Genomic DNA, 17,502 nt, shown 5'->3' with positions numbered 1-17,502 from the left:
GAGAATTAGGGCTTACAGAAAATGTTTGGGATTCTTTTTCTCATTTTCCCCAAAGATAGTACCTAGCAACTAACACTGTGAATGAGAAAGAAGTGGGGGAGTGGTGACTTAACTACACACACATCACATGTCTAAGGGAATATGAGCTTACATCCCTCTCAAAACTCTGGCTTGGGAAAAACCTGTAGGCCAAACATTTTGTATATTTTGTCTTTTTCTCCCAGACTTGAAAAATTATGAACATTAAATTCCTTCCTAGCATGCCAAAATGAACTGGTCTTGGAACTAAAATAAGAAGCTGTATGAAATCCTCTCATGAAAACTTAGGTTCTGACTATTCACTGTTACTTGTGCACTAGTCTCTTCTCTAAACACTACATGATCCCGGACTAGCATGCTGACAGACATTCACAGAACATATGTATAGAAGAAAACACCATTTAAATAAATACTGCAGGGACAACTGAATAATTACCACGTCAAATAATAAATTTGAACCTCATCTTCACATGAGATACAAAATGAACTCAAAATGAACTATAGGAGTCAGAATTGACTATAAAGTGACAAGACTTTTCTAGGTAAATAATCTTTGTGAACTCTGACTAGCAACAGTTTCTTAAATATGACAATAAAAATATAAGTGCCAAGTCAGTCATAGAGCACACCTTCAATCCCAGAACTTGGGAGGCAGAGGCAGGCAGATCTTTATGAGTTTGTGACCAGACTGATCTACAAATTGAGTTACAGGTCAATCAGGGTAACAGAGTGAGAGCCTGTCTCAAACACACACACACACACACACACACACACACACACACACACAATGTAAACTTGGTACTTCAAGCTATACAAACAGAAAGAGTGAAAAAACAAACAGAATAGGAGAAAATAATGTATCTGTCTTATATAGTCTATATAAGTTTGTCTACATATGTTTGTTTTATATAGACTATATAAAAGAACCCATAACTCAACTATAAATGGGCAAAGGGTATGAGTAGATATTTATCCAAAACTATATTTAAATGGCCAATAAGTACAAGGAAAGATGCTCAACAATATTAATCATTAAGAAAATGCAAATCAAAACCACAGTGAGATGCCACATTATAGACAGTAGGATGGGTGGCTGCCTAAACATGACCTGAAAAAAAGAAGATAGAAACAGACATTCTAATGTGGACAGGGAAAAGATTACAAGGCCTCAACCCTACACAGGCAACTAAGGAATGCTGAGAGCAAGAGAGACAGTCTTCCTCAGGGAAGAGCACACCAACTGGTTATCCGATACCAAATGATCATCCCTAAAAATATACCAGTAACATCATACAGATTGAGCAGGTTGTGGTTATGTATTTAGGAATGTTATATGAATATAACAATAGTTAATGAAAAAAAGAGGCCATGAATCTGAAAGAGAGCAAAGTGAGGGCACATGGAAGGGTTTGAAGAGAGGAAAGGAAAAGAAGGACTAATGTAATTATATTATAATCTTAAAAAATAAAAAAACTATTTTACAGAAATTCGATAAATATTGATGAAGAAAGTAGAGAACTAGAACCCTCATACATTGCTAAAGATGTAAAATAAAGTGGTCACTGTGAAAAAGAATCTGGCACTTCTTCAATGTGTTAAACATAGTGTTACCATGTAAGTCCAAATTTTACCCATATATGTATTCCCAAGAAAATGAAAACATAAAGTCCACACAGAAACATGAACACACATAACACTACAGCATTGTTTAAAATATGTAAAAAGGTTTAACAACCCAAAAGTCTGATTGATGAATCATTGAACAACTTGTGAAACATTAATAGAGTAGAATAGTATTTCACATAAAAAATTAAGTTTTAGTCCATGCTACAACATGGATGAACCTTGCAAACACTAACAAAAGTAAAAGGTCAAGCACAAAGGACATGATGCATGACTACATCAGTGTAAAATGTAACCAAAGTAGAGACAGAGGATAAAGTAGTGGTTTCCAGGAGCTGGGCAGGGAAGGGAACTTAGAGAGCAACTTCCAGTGGGTATAGAGAATCTTTTGGGGGATAACAGAAAAAAAAGGTTGCAAAATTATACTGTGGTGATTGTTGAGATTCTGTAAACCCCACCCCTCAATTACCTGGCAGTAGCTAGGTATGCTCCACCCCAGTGACCTGACACTATAAAAGGCGCTGCTTGCCCCCATTCTCTTTCTCTTGGCCTCTCTTGCCTCCTGGCTCTCTTGCTCTCTGCCCTATCCCTCCCTCTTTCCCTTCCCCCTCTCCCTCCACGTGCTCATGGCCAGCCTCTACTCCTCTATTCCTCTCTCTCTCTCTCTCTCTCTCTCTCTCTCTCTCTGCCTCTACCACCCTCTTAACTCTCCCATGACCTGAACAAACTTTATTCTGTACTATACCGTTGTGTGGTTGGTCCCTCAGGGGGAGGAGATTTCCAACATGGGCCCCCCAGAGGCATCTCCCTTGCCCCCAGGCCTCGCTGCACCTCCATGGACCATATGCCCCCCACTCTCTTCATCCTTCTCCTAACATTGGTGCCGAAACCTGGGATGTCATCTTTTCACAACACTGGTGCCCTGTGACTTTTCCTTTCAGTGACTTTTCCTTACAGTGATGATCACGTGACTTTTGTGAATATACTAAAAAACCACTTAAGTGTACGCTATACAAAATATATTCCAAGAAAGCTGATTTAAAAAATAAAAAAGCAAAGCACCATTTCTCTGTGTGATGTTCACCAGATGCCCTGTTGTCTATCTAGGAAGGCAATGTGGCTACCAGTTACTGTCTGGAATTAACAAGAAGCTGAAATGAAGAAGGGAAACACAACTGACTTTGTGCCTGACAGAACTCTATCCTGGTTAGGAAGGTAATGATGATGAAGAAAATCACTTCCTCTACTGCTTGATAGCTTCAGGGAACTATCCCTTTGGGAAAAGAAAACTCCTTTCAAGGATACAAAGAACCCAGCAGGACCCAGCTTCCACTGAACCTGTTGCTATTCTTTCCACAATAGTGTAGCAGAAGGAAAGCTACAGAGATCTGAAAGGCCTCTACGGAAATATCACAAAGGAGCTCTAGTATTTGCCATACTGACCAGCAAGGATCACTTCAAGTCAAGTGACAGCAGCAAAGATGCTGTCACCAAAGTATAAATGTCTCAATCCTTGATCCTGTCCATGGTGTCTCCACAATTCCCCCAGTATCTGTTCTAAATGGTAAGGCAGGTATTATGGAAGATCTACCTGCACGATTCAGTAAGGAGGTGACTAATAACAGGAACTGTACATGAAGATGTTTTAAAATTGTACCCTACTTCTGCTGGGAACTGGGTCTATGATCACTGAACTGGCCATGTGCCCTAAAAAAACATAATATCGGGCATGAGATGAGAGAAAATGACCCTTGCCATATTGACTCCTTTATAGGAAAATCTGGACCAACACAAAAAGGGTTAGGAAGGAAAGTAAAGAGAGAAAGATGGGGAAATTAAACCAAACACTTGCCTAGGACTTGCCTGCTCCTTTGGGTCAGGTTAACAGAAGTATGAAGTCTACTATCAGCGGAAGCCTTTAATGCCATCACCATTGCTGTCATCACAGAGATGACTATGACAACCATTAAACCCTGTGGCTAGGAATATGCAAACAGATTAACAAATACATATGCGTGCAGATGGAAGAGGAAGTTCCCCACATTCTTCACTCATCTTTTTGCCACTTACTTTTGTACTGTTGGATGGGGTTTCACCGTTGCTGCAGAAGCTGCCTCTCCAACTGCAGCAGCAGGCTCTTGGCCTTCTGTAGTTTGATTTTCAGGTCTGAATTTCCTACGGATAGGCTTTGATGGAGGCTGAGCATGTGGTACATCCTGTAGATTAAAATATCAACCCAAAATGCTCAAAAGGTTTTTTTTTAATGATCCTGCTATCTTCCATGCCACTATCCACAGTTCTGTGCCCAAGATCAAAAGGCTTCTCTATTCAAACTGCACACCACAGACCTGTAGCTAATACTTGGCTCATCAGTAAGTGCTGGAGGGCTGCTGGCAGTGAGTTCCAGCAAACAACCTACCTTTCTGTCTTTTTAAAATACACTGGGAATACTACCCTTGCTAAGAACTCCAAAATAAGATTCTAGTAACATTGCTCTTGTCCTTTTTATTTCACTCTCCAGATTTGATTCTCTTCCTTGTCCAGTTCACCCTCTGAGTGTTCCACATCCCATACCTCCTCCCCATGCCTACTGCCCTTCCCCTGCCCCCCGCCTACCCCCCATTGTCTCCAGGAGGATGTCCTAACCCTACTAGACCTCTAACCTCCCTGGGGCCTCCAGTCTCTTGAGGGTTAGGTACATCTTCTCTGACTGAACCCAGATCCAAGAGTCTTCTACTGTGTATTTGTTGGGGGCTTCATATCAGCTGGTGTATGCTGCCTGATTGGTGGCTCAGTGACTGATAGATGCCGGGGGTCGGGGTTAGTTAAGACTGCTGGTCCTCCTACAGGGTCGCCCTCCTCCTCAGCTTCTTCTAGCCTTTCACTAATTCAATCACAGGTGTCAGCAGTTTCTGTCCATTGGTTGGGTGCAAATATCTGCATCTGACTCAGCTGCTTGTTGGGTCTTTCAGAGGGCAGTCATAATAGGTCCTTTTCTGTGAGCACTCCATAACCTCAATAATAGTGTCAGGCCTTGGAGCCTCCCCTTGAGCTGGATCCCACTTTGGGCCTGTCGTTGGACCTTCTTTTCCTCAGGCCCCTCTCCATTTCCATCCCCGCAGTTCTGTTGTCCACATGAAGCAGCTCACAACTACTCTTGTCCTTTTGTAATGTTGTAAACAATCTATACTTTCTTGTCATTTAAAGTCACATAGACTTTATATAATAGCAGTTCTTATCCTCTGGCTTGTGGCCCATTTGGAGGTTACATATCAGATATTCAACACCTCAAATATTTATATTACATTTCTTAACAGTAGCAAAATTACAGTTATAAAGTAGCAATGGAATAATTTTATGGTTGAGGGTCACTGCAACACAAGGAACTGTATTAAAGGGTCGCAGCATTAGGATGATTGAGAATTCCTCTCTTATAACCACAAGGTCTTTTCTAATTGAAGACAGAACTGACTCTTGCCTCACTCTGGGCCTTTTAATCACATGCTCGTCGTTCTCCTTCCTGATCCCTGTATGAAGTCAAACAAAGAGCCAGTGTGCTCAAGGAAACAGTTGATCTGCTTCCTTAGGGGACCCCATGTCACCTTCCAAGCCCAAGGTTCACTCTCTTTGCTTAGAGAATGGCCTGAGGGATAATACAGAAGAACAAAAAGAGGGTAAGGGAGTAAATGGGGAGCTCAATAGTGAGTAGTGCTAGCTGTAGAGGAGGAAAAGTCCCAGCACAGGTGGGGACAAAGAGGGGAAAACCAACACAGACAAATGAATACAAATGAAATGTGATGGAGAGGCATACTGTTCTGCGTGCGAAATTTAAAAACAATCAAACAGCAACCACAAAACAAGAAAAGAAAGACATCGTGGTACCAAGAAGGGGAGACTGTCCTACTCACAGGGGGTACTAATAGGGTCTTAGTTTTACCTGGGGTCACTGTCTAACACTAGATGGTTTCCGATTCTTGCTGTCTTATTCAAAGAATTTGAAAATGAGCATATGATTGGCAAAGCAGCAAGAAACTTGATTTAAACAGACCATACAATCTGCCTCACTGATGGATAATACTGGATACACTTCAGAAATCAGTGGGCTATTTGAATTATATAAGCCTTTTCCTCGCTATGCATGTCCTTTCCTATGAAATATCTGATTTTAATCACATGCACACCCAACCATGTACAGACATAAGATGGCAAACAGAAGGTTTTCCTTAAAACTTCTTGCAGAAGATACAGTTTATCTTAATGCACATGCATCCAAAACTAGTTCAGGCCAGATGGGCTGCTCTGTGTTTCATCCCTGGTGTTCTGGGACAATTTTCAAAGAAAATTGACCAGAAATGTGTAACAACAAAATGGTTACTAAAATGCAGAAGTAGTTTGTCCCATTGTTCAAAGTGGGGTATGCAAGAAATGTGATGCAGGTAAGGGTCCTAGGCTGCTGACTACACTGTTAGGAGAGCAATGTGTGCATATCTGAAACCAAGTGGAGTCCAAAGTAGCAAAGGTACAGCACCAACACTCGTCTGCTTCATTAACAGATGTATGGAGGCTTACTAAAGTCACCCAGCTCTCCCCACATTTTATATTTGATTTTATATGTTGTGTGTATGTGCGCCATTTGTGTACAATGAGCACAGAGGTCAGAAAGCAATGTGCTTCCACATGGGTACTGGAAACTGAATCCAGGCTCTAGCTATGTAAGAGCAGTAAGCACTCTTAAAATGCAAAGCCATCTCTCCTGCTCTTCCAAAAAAAAATTTTTGATCTTGCCAAAAGCAAGGCAGTCATGCTTAGTTGTAACATTGTTGAAGAAATACAAAGCACCATGGCCCAGTCCCCGAACCTTCAGGATCCTAATCTTCAGAAAGAATTCTCACTTCAGAACTGTGGATTGGTTACATTCATCTTGGTGGAAACTTATAAGTAAGTTTCTGTAAGAAGTCCATGGATCTTTATGTTACCATGGCAGCATCTTTCTGCTCTCTTACCTTCTTTGTTGGACTGCTTTCTGCAGCTTGGGAAGGAGCTCTGTTTAGTTGAGGGTATAAGTCAGCTTCAGACACTGGTTCAGACTGTAACAAGATCAAAGAAAAGGTATTTATACAAACCCAACTGTGCATACATATGACCAAGAACACTTTGGAAAAGTGTCACTCAGGGAGAACAAGTCACACTGGTCTAGACCAAGCTGCAGACATGCAGTTATCCTTGGGGAAATGTTCCACCAGAGACCTTGCTACTACATTCCATGTCTCCTTCCATTATCAAGAAAAAGAACCATGAATATCTCATATTTTTCACATGCAGATTTCTTAAAAACTAACACTCTACAAAAATTATTTTAAAAATACTAGACAAGAAACGGTTAGGAAAGGACTTAAGGAATACTGCAAAAAACAATCAGTACCATATAATACCCATAAGTTTTAATATTAAATGCCTAATAAAAAAACACTGTATGGGCTGGAGACATGGCTCAGCAGTTAAGAGTTGCATTTCCAGAGAACTGAAGTTCAATTCTCAGCACCCACACAAGGCAGTTAACAACCCAGCTCCAAAAGCTTGGATGTTCTCTTCTAGATTTGACAGACAGATACACACACACACACACACACACACAAATACACACATAAATCTTTTAAAAGCTGAAGCACTCTAATAAACATAGCCATTCCCCTTTCTAAGGGAAGGAGGTAATGACTGTAGTAATTAGAAAGGCTGTCTATTAGGTGCACAGACTGAAGAGTGATACTCCCAAGCACTTCATGACATACAACACAGCCAAGTGGAACACAGGGTAAATGGGACTTACATAAGGTTCCCTGTGTCCCCAAGGCTTTGTGCCTTCAGCTGTGGTAGAGCACTTTGCTTTCAGCTGCTATTAACCAGTGATGCAAAATACAGACATGATGAACAAAAACATCTACTTAGGAGCAAGCAAAGTGCCTTCCACATTTAGCTGGTATCAGTCCTTCATTTACATGAAAACTAAGTCACGCCGCAAAAAACTCAGATTGTAATGCAAACAACTGCCACTCTGCCCCTGCGTGGCCATCTCTAGCCTCCTACAGTAGTGTGCCTTCTTTCCCATGCTGCTACTGCTGAACAGACTAGCTCCCAGGTAGCTGAGGTTAGTAGACTCTGGCTGCCTCTAGTATTCTCCTCATTCACCTTCCTTCCAAAGTGGCACCGCTGGTGATCTCAGGTGGCAGAGAAGTGATAAGCTCTGCTCCCCATGTTATAATTCCTCCTCTCCCTTTTCTGCTCTGACTGTTCCTATTCCTGAAATGTAGACTTTCTTGGGATTCTCTGCCTTCAGTTCTCCTGACCCATTTTTCCTGTTTATTTTTTCCCAAGGTAATATCGTCTTACTTATTTTTCATTAATTAATATATTTCTTGTGTATGCCATGGTACATGTATGGAGGTCAAAGAGGACCTTCTGTGAGAACCGCTTCTCCTTTTTCATCATCTGGGTTCCAGGGATCCTGCTTAGGTTGTAAGGCTTGTCTGTCAACAATCACCTTTACCTACAAAGCCACCTCACTGGCCACATTATTTATTTATCCATTTTGCAGTACTGGAGATTGAACCTAAGGTTTCATATGTGTGAGGCAAGCACTCATGCAATATCCCCAGCCCTTGTTCCTACATTTTATCCTGAACAACTCCCTACCTCTTTTAACTCTATATACAAGCATCTGACATGCCTAGTTTCAAGTGCCATCTATTTCTCACAGCTTCCCCTTCCATTAGAGATGGCTGTGTTACTTATGCTGCTGCTGATGCTATGATTAGACTCTAGAACAAACTGAATTCTATGTATGTGTCATACAGACCTTGCTCAAGTGTTCTGCATAAAGTATTATATCACATCATCACAGCCTTAAGAAGTAGTGATTATCTCCAGTCTGCTGATGACAAACTTAGAGAAGTCAAGAAACTCATCCAAAGGTCATACAAATAGCAGGGTCTGAGGCCAGGTTTTGAGTTCCAAAGCTAGGCTTGTTACCATGGTTTCAAGTTCTGACGCTAGGCTTGTTACCATGGTGCAATACAGCCGCAGGCACTCAGAGGTCTCACTGTTGCTCCTGTAAGGCATTACTTATCAAACAGCAATTGCTGTCTGGCTATGCTGGCATTTAAAGATAAACAAGGATCAGCTCTACTTACAACCATCTGGCAGTCTAGTGGAAGAGGTAGATAAATAATCAGAAATATATGCTTCAATGTAGTGTGGTACAGAGAGTGGGGATTATTGGAGCACTCATCCTTGTAAGACAGTTAAGACTTAGGAGGTGACATTGCAGTTGAGGTCTGAGTGAGATGTAGTATATGGTGAGCTACAAGAGATATATAAGTGGAGAGAGGTAGGTCCAAAGTAATCTCACAAAGGTCTATTGTACTGGCCAGTCTAATTTCAACTTGACACACAAACTAGTTATCTGAAAGGAAGGAAACTCGATGGAGATGTCTCCATAAGATCCCGATGTAAGACAAGTCTTTTAATTAGTGATTGACAGGGCGGGGTCCAGCACATTGTGAAGACCATCTTGAATATGAGGTCCCTTCCTGCCTGTCACTTGCAATTTATTACTTGAAAGGTGTATGCTCTGGCACCAAGTCTATGCATGCAGGCCTCTGCAGGGACCACAGGTATAGAAGGACAAATCATAGCAGGCAGGCAGCAGAGGAGAAATTACTGGTCCAGGTACACTGCCTTTTGATTTGCCAGTTCTTTCCCATTACAAAGCAGGCAGAGTGGGGATCCACCCCATGTGCAGTCACCAAACCCAAACAATATGGCTGATGCCAGGACGTGCTTACTGGCAGGAACCAGATATGGATGCCTCCTCAGATGCTCTGCCAGAGCCATACTGATACAGTTGAGGGTGCTTGCAGCTAACCATCGTACTGAACACAGAGACCCCAATGAAAGAGCTAGAGAAAGGACTGAAATAGCCGAAAGGGTTTGCAACCTCACGAGAACAGCATTGTCAACCAACCAAACCTTTCGGAACTCCCAACCGATGAGCACACATGGAGAGACCCATGACTCCAGTTGCAAATACAGCAGAGGATAGCATTGTCTGGCATCAATGGGAGAAGAGGCCTTTGGTCCAGTGAAGGCTCATTTTCTCAGTGCCAAGGTGATGAGATTGAGAGGGGTGACTGGGAGAGGGAGCACCTTCATGAAAGCAAGTGGAGGGGGAGAGGGAATGGGGGTGGAAAGGGGATAACATTTGAAATGTAAATACAGAGAATATCCAATAACATTTTTAAATTAAAAATAAAACAAAGCAGGTTGTATCTTTCACTGATTCCCTGTGGAGATGAGTGAAGTCTCCTCATGGAAATACCAAGGGAGATGACAAACTGACCTTTTCAACATAAATGAGGATTAGGAGCCCAGCAAAATCAGTAGAATATCTTTGTTATTGATACCTAAAAATAAGCAGCAATCTGGTGGAAAGCTGAGGAGGTAGTGGGGAGGCTTGTCTAAGTTGATACTTTTCCATTTACAAAATGTACCTTCCTGAAATAATATGCAGTGGCCTGGGTCTTCTTGCTCTATGGCTGAAGACAGTTTAATATTAGCTCAGAGAGAATCTTGCCATTGGTGTCCTTCGGAAGTACCTCAGGACCTCCCTACCACCTTTTGTTACCCCAGGACTGACTTCAAATGAGTTAATATGCTGAGTATTCAAAGGAATGAATCCCACAAAGGATGGGATAGAGGAATTGGAGAGGGATATCAGAAGGTGGTACAGGGAAAGAAAACTAGTTTATGGTAGGAGAAATTGAAGATGAGATTTAGACATGCAGAACTGCTTCATCACAATAAGCTGTTCTGCTTCCCTTTATGAAAATAGCATATGCTTCACATTTCATGACAGGCTTAGCAGCTGGGTGGCAGCCTAAACTGAGAGGTTCCTTTGCTATTTCTTTACACATCTGTAAATCATCAGTTTTAGAAGAATGATAATCCATAAAGGCAGGAGGGCCTCAGTAGCTGGCTTCTTCCTCGGTGGACTTAAGAAAGTGGTGGTGGGAAAAACTCTACTATGTCAACAGTATAACCTTGTGCAAAAGTCTTGATTATATAAACTGAAGCCCAACTTTTAACTCCAATGAAAGAAGCACACGTTTGGCTTATAACTGATTTTACAAACAGCAGTCTTGCCTTCATGGTACCATGAGATACAATGTATGCTCAGTCAGGATTCAGAGAGCCAGTTCACTAACGTTTGAAATATTTATTTATAGATATTTATAGATAATACATATAACATGTTTATTTTGCCACCTGTTAGTTTATATGAATTATACATACAGGTTTCATTATGAAATTTACATACATATATGTGTATATAAGTTTGATCATATTTACCCTGCCATACTCTCTTGTCCCACTCACGTTCCCACTGTTTCTTTCCTCTGCCTTATGAGTTCCCTATTATTTCATTTTAATTTTTGTGTGGTTGTCTTTTACTTTTTGGTAAGCCAATGAGTTCCATTAGGGTTGCTTGCCAATAAACAGGCAGGAGAGTTGTTTACAGGAATGTGGGCACCCTACTAGTGGCTATAACACTGAAGAAAATAACTTCCTCCTCTAGTTACTATTAATTGGCTATAGATGCAAAGGGAGGAGTGGATCTTCACGAACTCCTCTCCCTTCCGTGACAGATTTTGTTGGGACTAATTGTGTACTGAACTTGTGCAGATAATTACAAATTCAGATTCTGAGTTCAGAAGGACAATGAGCATGTCATGTCTGGAAGTCCACATCTCACACCAGTCCTCCACTTCTTCCAGCTCTTATAGTCTTCCCACCCTCTCTTCTGTGATCTTTCATAAGCCTGGTAGGGGCTGATAACCATGTCCCATTTAGGGCTGCACATTCAACAGTCACTTATTTTCAGTACTTTGAACACTTATAAGCCTCTGTATTAACCATCCCTCCACGTAAGATGAAGATTCGTTGACAAAAGCTGACAGCAGCACTAATCTATGGCCATAAGCATGGTGTCTTATCGGGAAGTACAACAGACACATCATGTTCATTTAACAAAACAACTGCAACAAAGCTGGTGAGATGGTTCAGTGGCCAAGAAAGACCGATCACTTACTATTCCTGTAGAGGACCCAGATTTTCTTTGGTGAAGGTGCTCTAATGTCCCAGAATTTGGGATCTAGCTTGGGTAGAGTAAAGGGACAATATGGGGAGAAGAATGCTGGCAGGGATGGAACAGACCTTGCACTGCCTAAAGAATATTTGACACTATTTCCCACTTTTATGCTTTTCCCTACCTTGCAGCAGATAGAAGCATAGAAATAGCTAATCTTTTTTGGTACATTCCCAATCCCTTATATTACATCTCTTCCGTTAAGAAATAGTATGGTCTCCTATTTTCCTGACCAGACTTTAGCCAGAAATATGTGAATGTTAAGAATTTGAAGCTTAGCCTGCGGGCATTAGATCTACTGACAGACTTTATGTAGAGAGTGACCTGATTTGCTGTGCACTTTCAAAAAATTGTTCTGGATCCAGTGAGTGGAAAGGACTAGATATAACCCACACTGAGTAAAGGGAATGCTGTTATAATGCAGAAGAAGAAAACAAGACAAGCAGTGATTATGATGTAAACCATGTATAACCAGGCATGGTAATACACACCTGAGTTAGGGAAACTGCAAGGTCAGAGACCGTCTAAGCTATCTGTCTATCAAGACCCTATCTTAAGAGACTAAAATAAACAATAAAATCACCAGGTGAACAAGAACGGGAACAGGCAGTCATGAGAGCTATTTAGACTAGAAACTGAATATATATGCTTGGTAACTGATGAAATATAGTTAGGTGAAACAAAAAACAAAGATAAGGATCCCCAGCTTTGACCTGGAATGATGGGTAAATATCTGAGAAATAAAATAGCTCCAAGCAAGAGAGAAAAATTATTGGCATACAGAAACTGAATATAATTAAGCAGGTACAGAGTGCGAGAAAATACAAAAATAATTCCCTATGGCAGCATCTCTCTAATACAGCTATGCAGAGAAGAATAATCCATGAACTATCTAGAGCAGAGACATACAAGCTTTTTCCATAAAGGGACACACAGTAAATATTTTAGGTTTAGGAAATAGGCAGCCTCTATTAGCCACAGAAAATGCAAGGAATGGGAATAGACTGTGTTCTAAGAAATCTTATTAGAAAAAAATGATGGAGGATAAACTTGTCTATAAACAATAGTTGCCAGTCCTTGATATAGAAAGAAAATATACAAAGATCAGCTTGGAAAGCAACACCTCATCCATCTCTTCCTTGAAGCCTCATGGAACATAATCTGCATTCTGTGCTCTGACATGATACAAGGAAAAGGAAACTGCTTGCCTTTGCTTGACCACAGCACTTCCTAGACTCACTGGCTTCATTTTCTTCCCAACAGCATCCAGCAGAAGTAATATTGTATGGATTTTAGAACGCCAAATATGGACTATTGGAATGAAGAACATGCCATTTGACTTCAATATGCTGGCCTATGTACTGGCTAGTTTTATGTCAACTTGACACAAGCTAGAGTGACCTGAGAGGAAGGAGCCCCAATTGAAAAAAATACCTTGGTAAGATGGGTCTGTAGTTAACCCTTTAGGGTATTTTCTTAATTAGTGATTGGTGTGGGAGAACCCAGCCCATTGTGAGTGGTGCCAAACATGGGCTAGTATTCTTGATTTCACTTGAAAGGAGGCCAAGAAATCCAGAAAGAGCAAGCCAAAAAGCAGCACTCCTTTATGGTTTCTGAATTAGCTCCTGCCTCCAGGTTCCTGCTCTGATTTCCATCAATAATGAACAGTACTTAGTTACTTTTCTACTGCTGTGAAGAGATATCATGAACAAGAACAACATATAAAAGAAAGTATTTAATTGAATTTTTTACAGTTTCAGAGGGTGAATCCATGAGCATCATGACAGAAAGTAGAGAAGCAGAAAGGCAGGCATGTCACTGGAGCAATAACTGACAGCTTACATCCTGAACCACAAGTTGCAGAGAGGAAAAAGATGAGGTTTTCCCCACTTTCTCTTCTAATTGTTTCAGTGTACCTGGTTTTATGTGGAGATCTTTAATTCACTTGCACTTGAGCTTTGTACAAAGAGATAAGAAGGATCTATTTTCATTCTTTTGCATGCTGACTGCCAGTTGAGCCAACACCATTTGTTGAAGAGGTTGTCCTTTTTTCATCAATTGTTTTCAGCTCCTTTGCCAAAAAATCAAGTGTCCATGTTGTGAAAGTTCATTTCTGGATTTTCTATTCTGTTCCATTGATCTACCTGTCTATCTCTGTACCAGTACCATGCAGTTTTTAAAACAACTGCTTTGTAATATAGGTTGAATTCAGGAATGGTGATTCCCACAGAAGATTTCTTGTTCTTGAGAATAGATTTTGATATTAGGTTTTTTGTTATTCCAGATGAATTTGCAAGATTGCTCTTTTCAACTCTATGAAGAATTTAGTTGGAATTTTGATGGGGATTGCACTGAATCTGTAGATTGCTTTTAGTAAGATGGCTGTTTTTACATTGTTGATCCTTCCAAACCATGAGCATAGGAGATCTTTCCATCTTCTGAGATTTGAAGTTCTTGTCATACAGGTCCTTCACTTTCTTAGTGAGGGTCACACCAAGGTATTTCATATTGTTTGTGACTATTGTGAAAGGCATCTTTTCCCTAATTTCTTTCTCAGCATGTTTGTCCTTTGAATATACGAAGGCTACTAATTTGTTTGAGTTAATTTTATATCCAGCCACTTTGCTGAACTTGTTTATCAGCTGTAGGAGTTCTCTGGTGGAATTTGTGGGGTCGCTTAAGTACACTATCAAGTCATCGGCAAAGAGTGATATTTTTACTTATTCCTTTCCAATTTGTATCCCTTTGATTTCCTTTTGTTGTTTAATTGCTCTGGCCAGGACTCCCAGCACTATGTTAAATAGGTAGAGAGAGAGTGGGCAGCCTTGTCGAGTCCCTGATTTTAGTGGAATTGCTTCAAGTTTCTCACCGTTAAGTTTGATGTTGGCTATTGGTTCGCGGTATATTGATTTTATTATGTATAGGTATGGGCCTTAGATTCCTGCTCTTTCCAAGACTTTTAACATGAAGGGGTGGTGAATTTTGTCAAATGCTTTCTCAGTATTTAGTGAGATGACCATGTGGTTTTTTACTTTGAGTTTGTTTATATGGTAGATTACATTGATAGATTTCTTTATATTGAACCATCCCTGCATCCCAGGCATGAAGCCTACTTGGTCATGGAGAATAATCGTTTTGATGTGTTCTTGGATTCAGTTTGCAAGAATTTTATTGAGTATTTTTGCATCAATGTTCATAAGGAAGATTGGTCTGAAGTTATCTTTCCTTGTAGGGTCTTTGTGTGGTTTAGGAATGAGGGTTATTGTGGCTTCAAAGAATGAGTTGGATAGTGTTCCAGCTGACTCTATTTTGTGGAATAGTTTGGAGTGTATTAGTATTAGGTCGTCAATAAATGTCTCATAGAATTCTGCATTGAACCCATCTGGTCCTGAGCTTTTTTTGTTTGGGAGAATTTTAGGGCTTCTTCTATTTCTTTAGGTGTTATGGAATGGTTTAGATGATTTATCTGGTCCTGATTTGACTTTGGTATCTGGTATCTGTCTAGAAATTTATGTCTCCCCTTTCATTTCTAATTTTGTTAATTTGGATATTCTCTCTTTGCCCTCTAGCTAGTCTGGCTAAGTGTTTATCAATCTTGTTAATTTTCTCAAAGAACCAATTCCTGGTTTTACTGATTCTTTGTATGGTACTTTTTGTTTATATTTAGTTGGTTTCTGCTCTGAGTTTGAGTATTCCTTGCCGTCTACTCCTCTTGGGTGTATCTGCTTCCTTTTGTTCTAGAGCTTTCAACTGTGCTGTCAAGTTGCTAGTGTATGTATGCTCTCTCCAGTTTATTTTTGGAGGCACCCAGAGCTATGAGTTTTCCTCTCAGTACTGCTTTCATTGTATCCCATAGGTTTGGGTATGTTGTGCTTTCATTTTCATTATATTCTAGAAAATCTTTACTTTCTTTATTTCTTCTTTGACAATGCTATTGTTTAGTAGAGCATTGTTCAGCTTCCATGTGTATGTGGGTTTTTTGTCTTTGTTGTTATTAAAGATCACCCTTAGTCCATGGTGATCTGATAGGACGCATGGGAGTATTTCAATCTTCTTATATCTATTCAGGCTTGTTTTATGACCGACTATATATGGTCAATTTTGGAAAAGGTGCCATAAGTTGCTTAGAAGAAGGTGTATTCTTTTGTTTTAGAAAGACATGTTCTGTAGATGTATGGATCATGACCTCTGCTAGTTTCACTGTGTCTCTGTTCAGTTTCTGCTTCCATGATCTGTCCATTGATGAGAGTGGGCTGTTGAAGTCTCCCACTGTCATTGTGTTTGGTGCAATATATGCTTTGCGTTTTCTTTTATGAATGTGAGTACCCTTGTATTTGGAGCATATACGTTTAGGATTGTGAATTCATCCTGATAACTTTTTCCTGTAATGAGTAAAAAGTGTCCTTCCTTATCTTTTTTGATAACTTTTGGTTGGAAATTTACTTTATTCGATATTAGAATAGCAACTCTAGCTTGCTTCTTGGAGCTGTTTGCTTGGAAGTTTTTTTCCCACCCTTTTACTCTGAGATAGTGTCTGTCTCTGTCTCTGAGATGAATTTCCTGTATGCAGCAAAATGCTGGATTCTGTTTATGTATCTAGTCTGATAGTCTATGTCTCTTTATTGGGGAATTGAGTCCATTTATGTTAACAGATATTAAGGAATACTGATTGTTGTTTCCTGCTATTTTTGCTGCTAGAGGTAGAATTATGTTGGTGTTTCTTTCTTCTTTTGTTTTCTTGCTTAGTTATTTTCTTGCTTTTTCTAGGATGTATTTTCCTTCCTTGCGTTGGAGTTTTCCATCTATTATTATTCTTTGCCGGGCTGGATTTGTGTTCAGATATTGTGTAAATTTAGTTTTGTCCTGGTATATCTTAGTCTCGCCATCTATGGTAATTGAGAGTTTTGCTGGATATAGTAACCTGGGCTGACATTTGTGTTCTCTTAGAGTCTGTATCATGTCTGTCCAGGATCTTCTAGCTTTCACAGTCTCTGTTGAGAAGTCTGGTGTAATTCTGATAGGTCTGCCTTTATATGTTACATGTCCTTTTCCCCTTACTGCTTTTAGTATTCTTTGTTTTGAACACTTGGTGTTTTGACTATTAAGTGTGAGGAAAAATTTTCTTTTCTGGTCCAATCTGTTTGGGGTTCTGTAGGTTTCTTTTATGCTCGTGGTCATCTCATTCTTAAGGGTAGGGGAGTTTTCTTCTACGATTTTGTTGAAGATATTTACTGTGCCTTTTCGTTGATATTCTTCTTCCTCTTCTATTCCTATTATCCTTAGATTTGGTCTTCTCATTGTGTCCTGGATCTCCTGGACATTTGGGGTTAGGGTTTTTTTTTTTTTTTTTTTCTTTTTGCATCTTCTCTGTTTTGTCTATGTTTTTTGTGTTATCTTCGGCCAGTGAGATTCTCTCTTCCATCTCTTGTAGTCTGTTGGTGATGCTTGCATCCGTGACTCCTGATTTCTTTTTTAGATATTCTATCTCCAGGATTGACTATTTTCTTTAGTGTTTCTATTTCCATTTTCAATTCCTTCACCTGTTTGGTTCTGTTTTCCTGTAGTTCTTTGAGTGATTTTTTTGGGTTTTTTTAAAGAGCTTCTATTTGTTTATGTGTGCTCTCCTGTAATTGTTTAAG

The 17,502-nt window shown here is 40.1% G+C and overlaps 1 protein-coding gene across 9 annotated transcripts in view; it reads right to left on the bottom strand.

The window, feature by feature from the left end:
• The window catches only part of REPS2 (RALBP1 associated Eps domain containing 2), a gene marked incomplete at both ends in the record, with an annotated part of 213,101 nt that overhangs the window by 15,795 nt on the left and 179,804 nt on the right, over positions 1–17,502 (bottom strand). For all 9 annotated transcript variants that reach the window (XM_080910746.1, XM_080910748.1, XM_080910752.1 and 6 more), the window contains 2 exons: positions 3,733–3,878; positions 6,666–6,749. In XM_080910746.1, the coding sequence (XP_080766872.1) occupies positions 3,733–3,878; positions 6,666–6,749 (230 nt within the window). The remainder of the gene's footprint in view (positions 1–3,732; positions 3,879–6,665; positions 6,750–17,502) is intronic.

This window comes from Micromys minutus (assembly GCF_963924665.1).
Source record: "Micromys minutus genome assembly, chromosome: X".
Lineage (NCBI taxonomy): Eukaryota > Metazoa > Chordata > Mammalia > Rodentia > Muridae > Micromys > Micromys minutus.
Note: the sequence above shows the minus strand (reverse complement) of the source record. Positions and strands in the feature narration are given on the sequence as shown.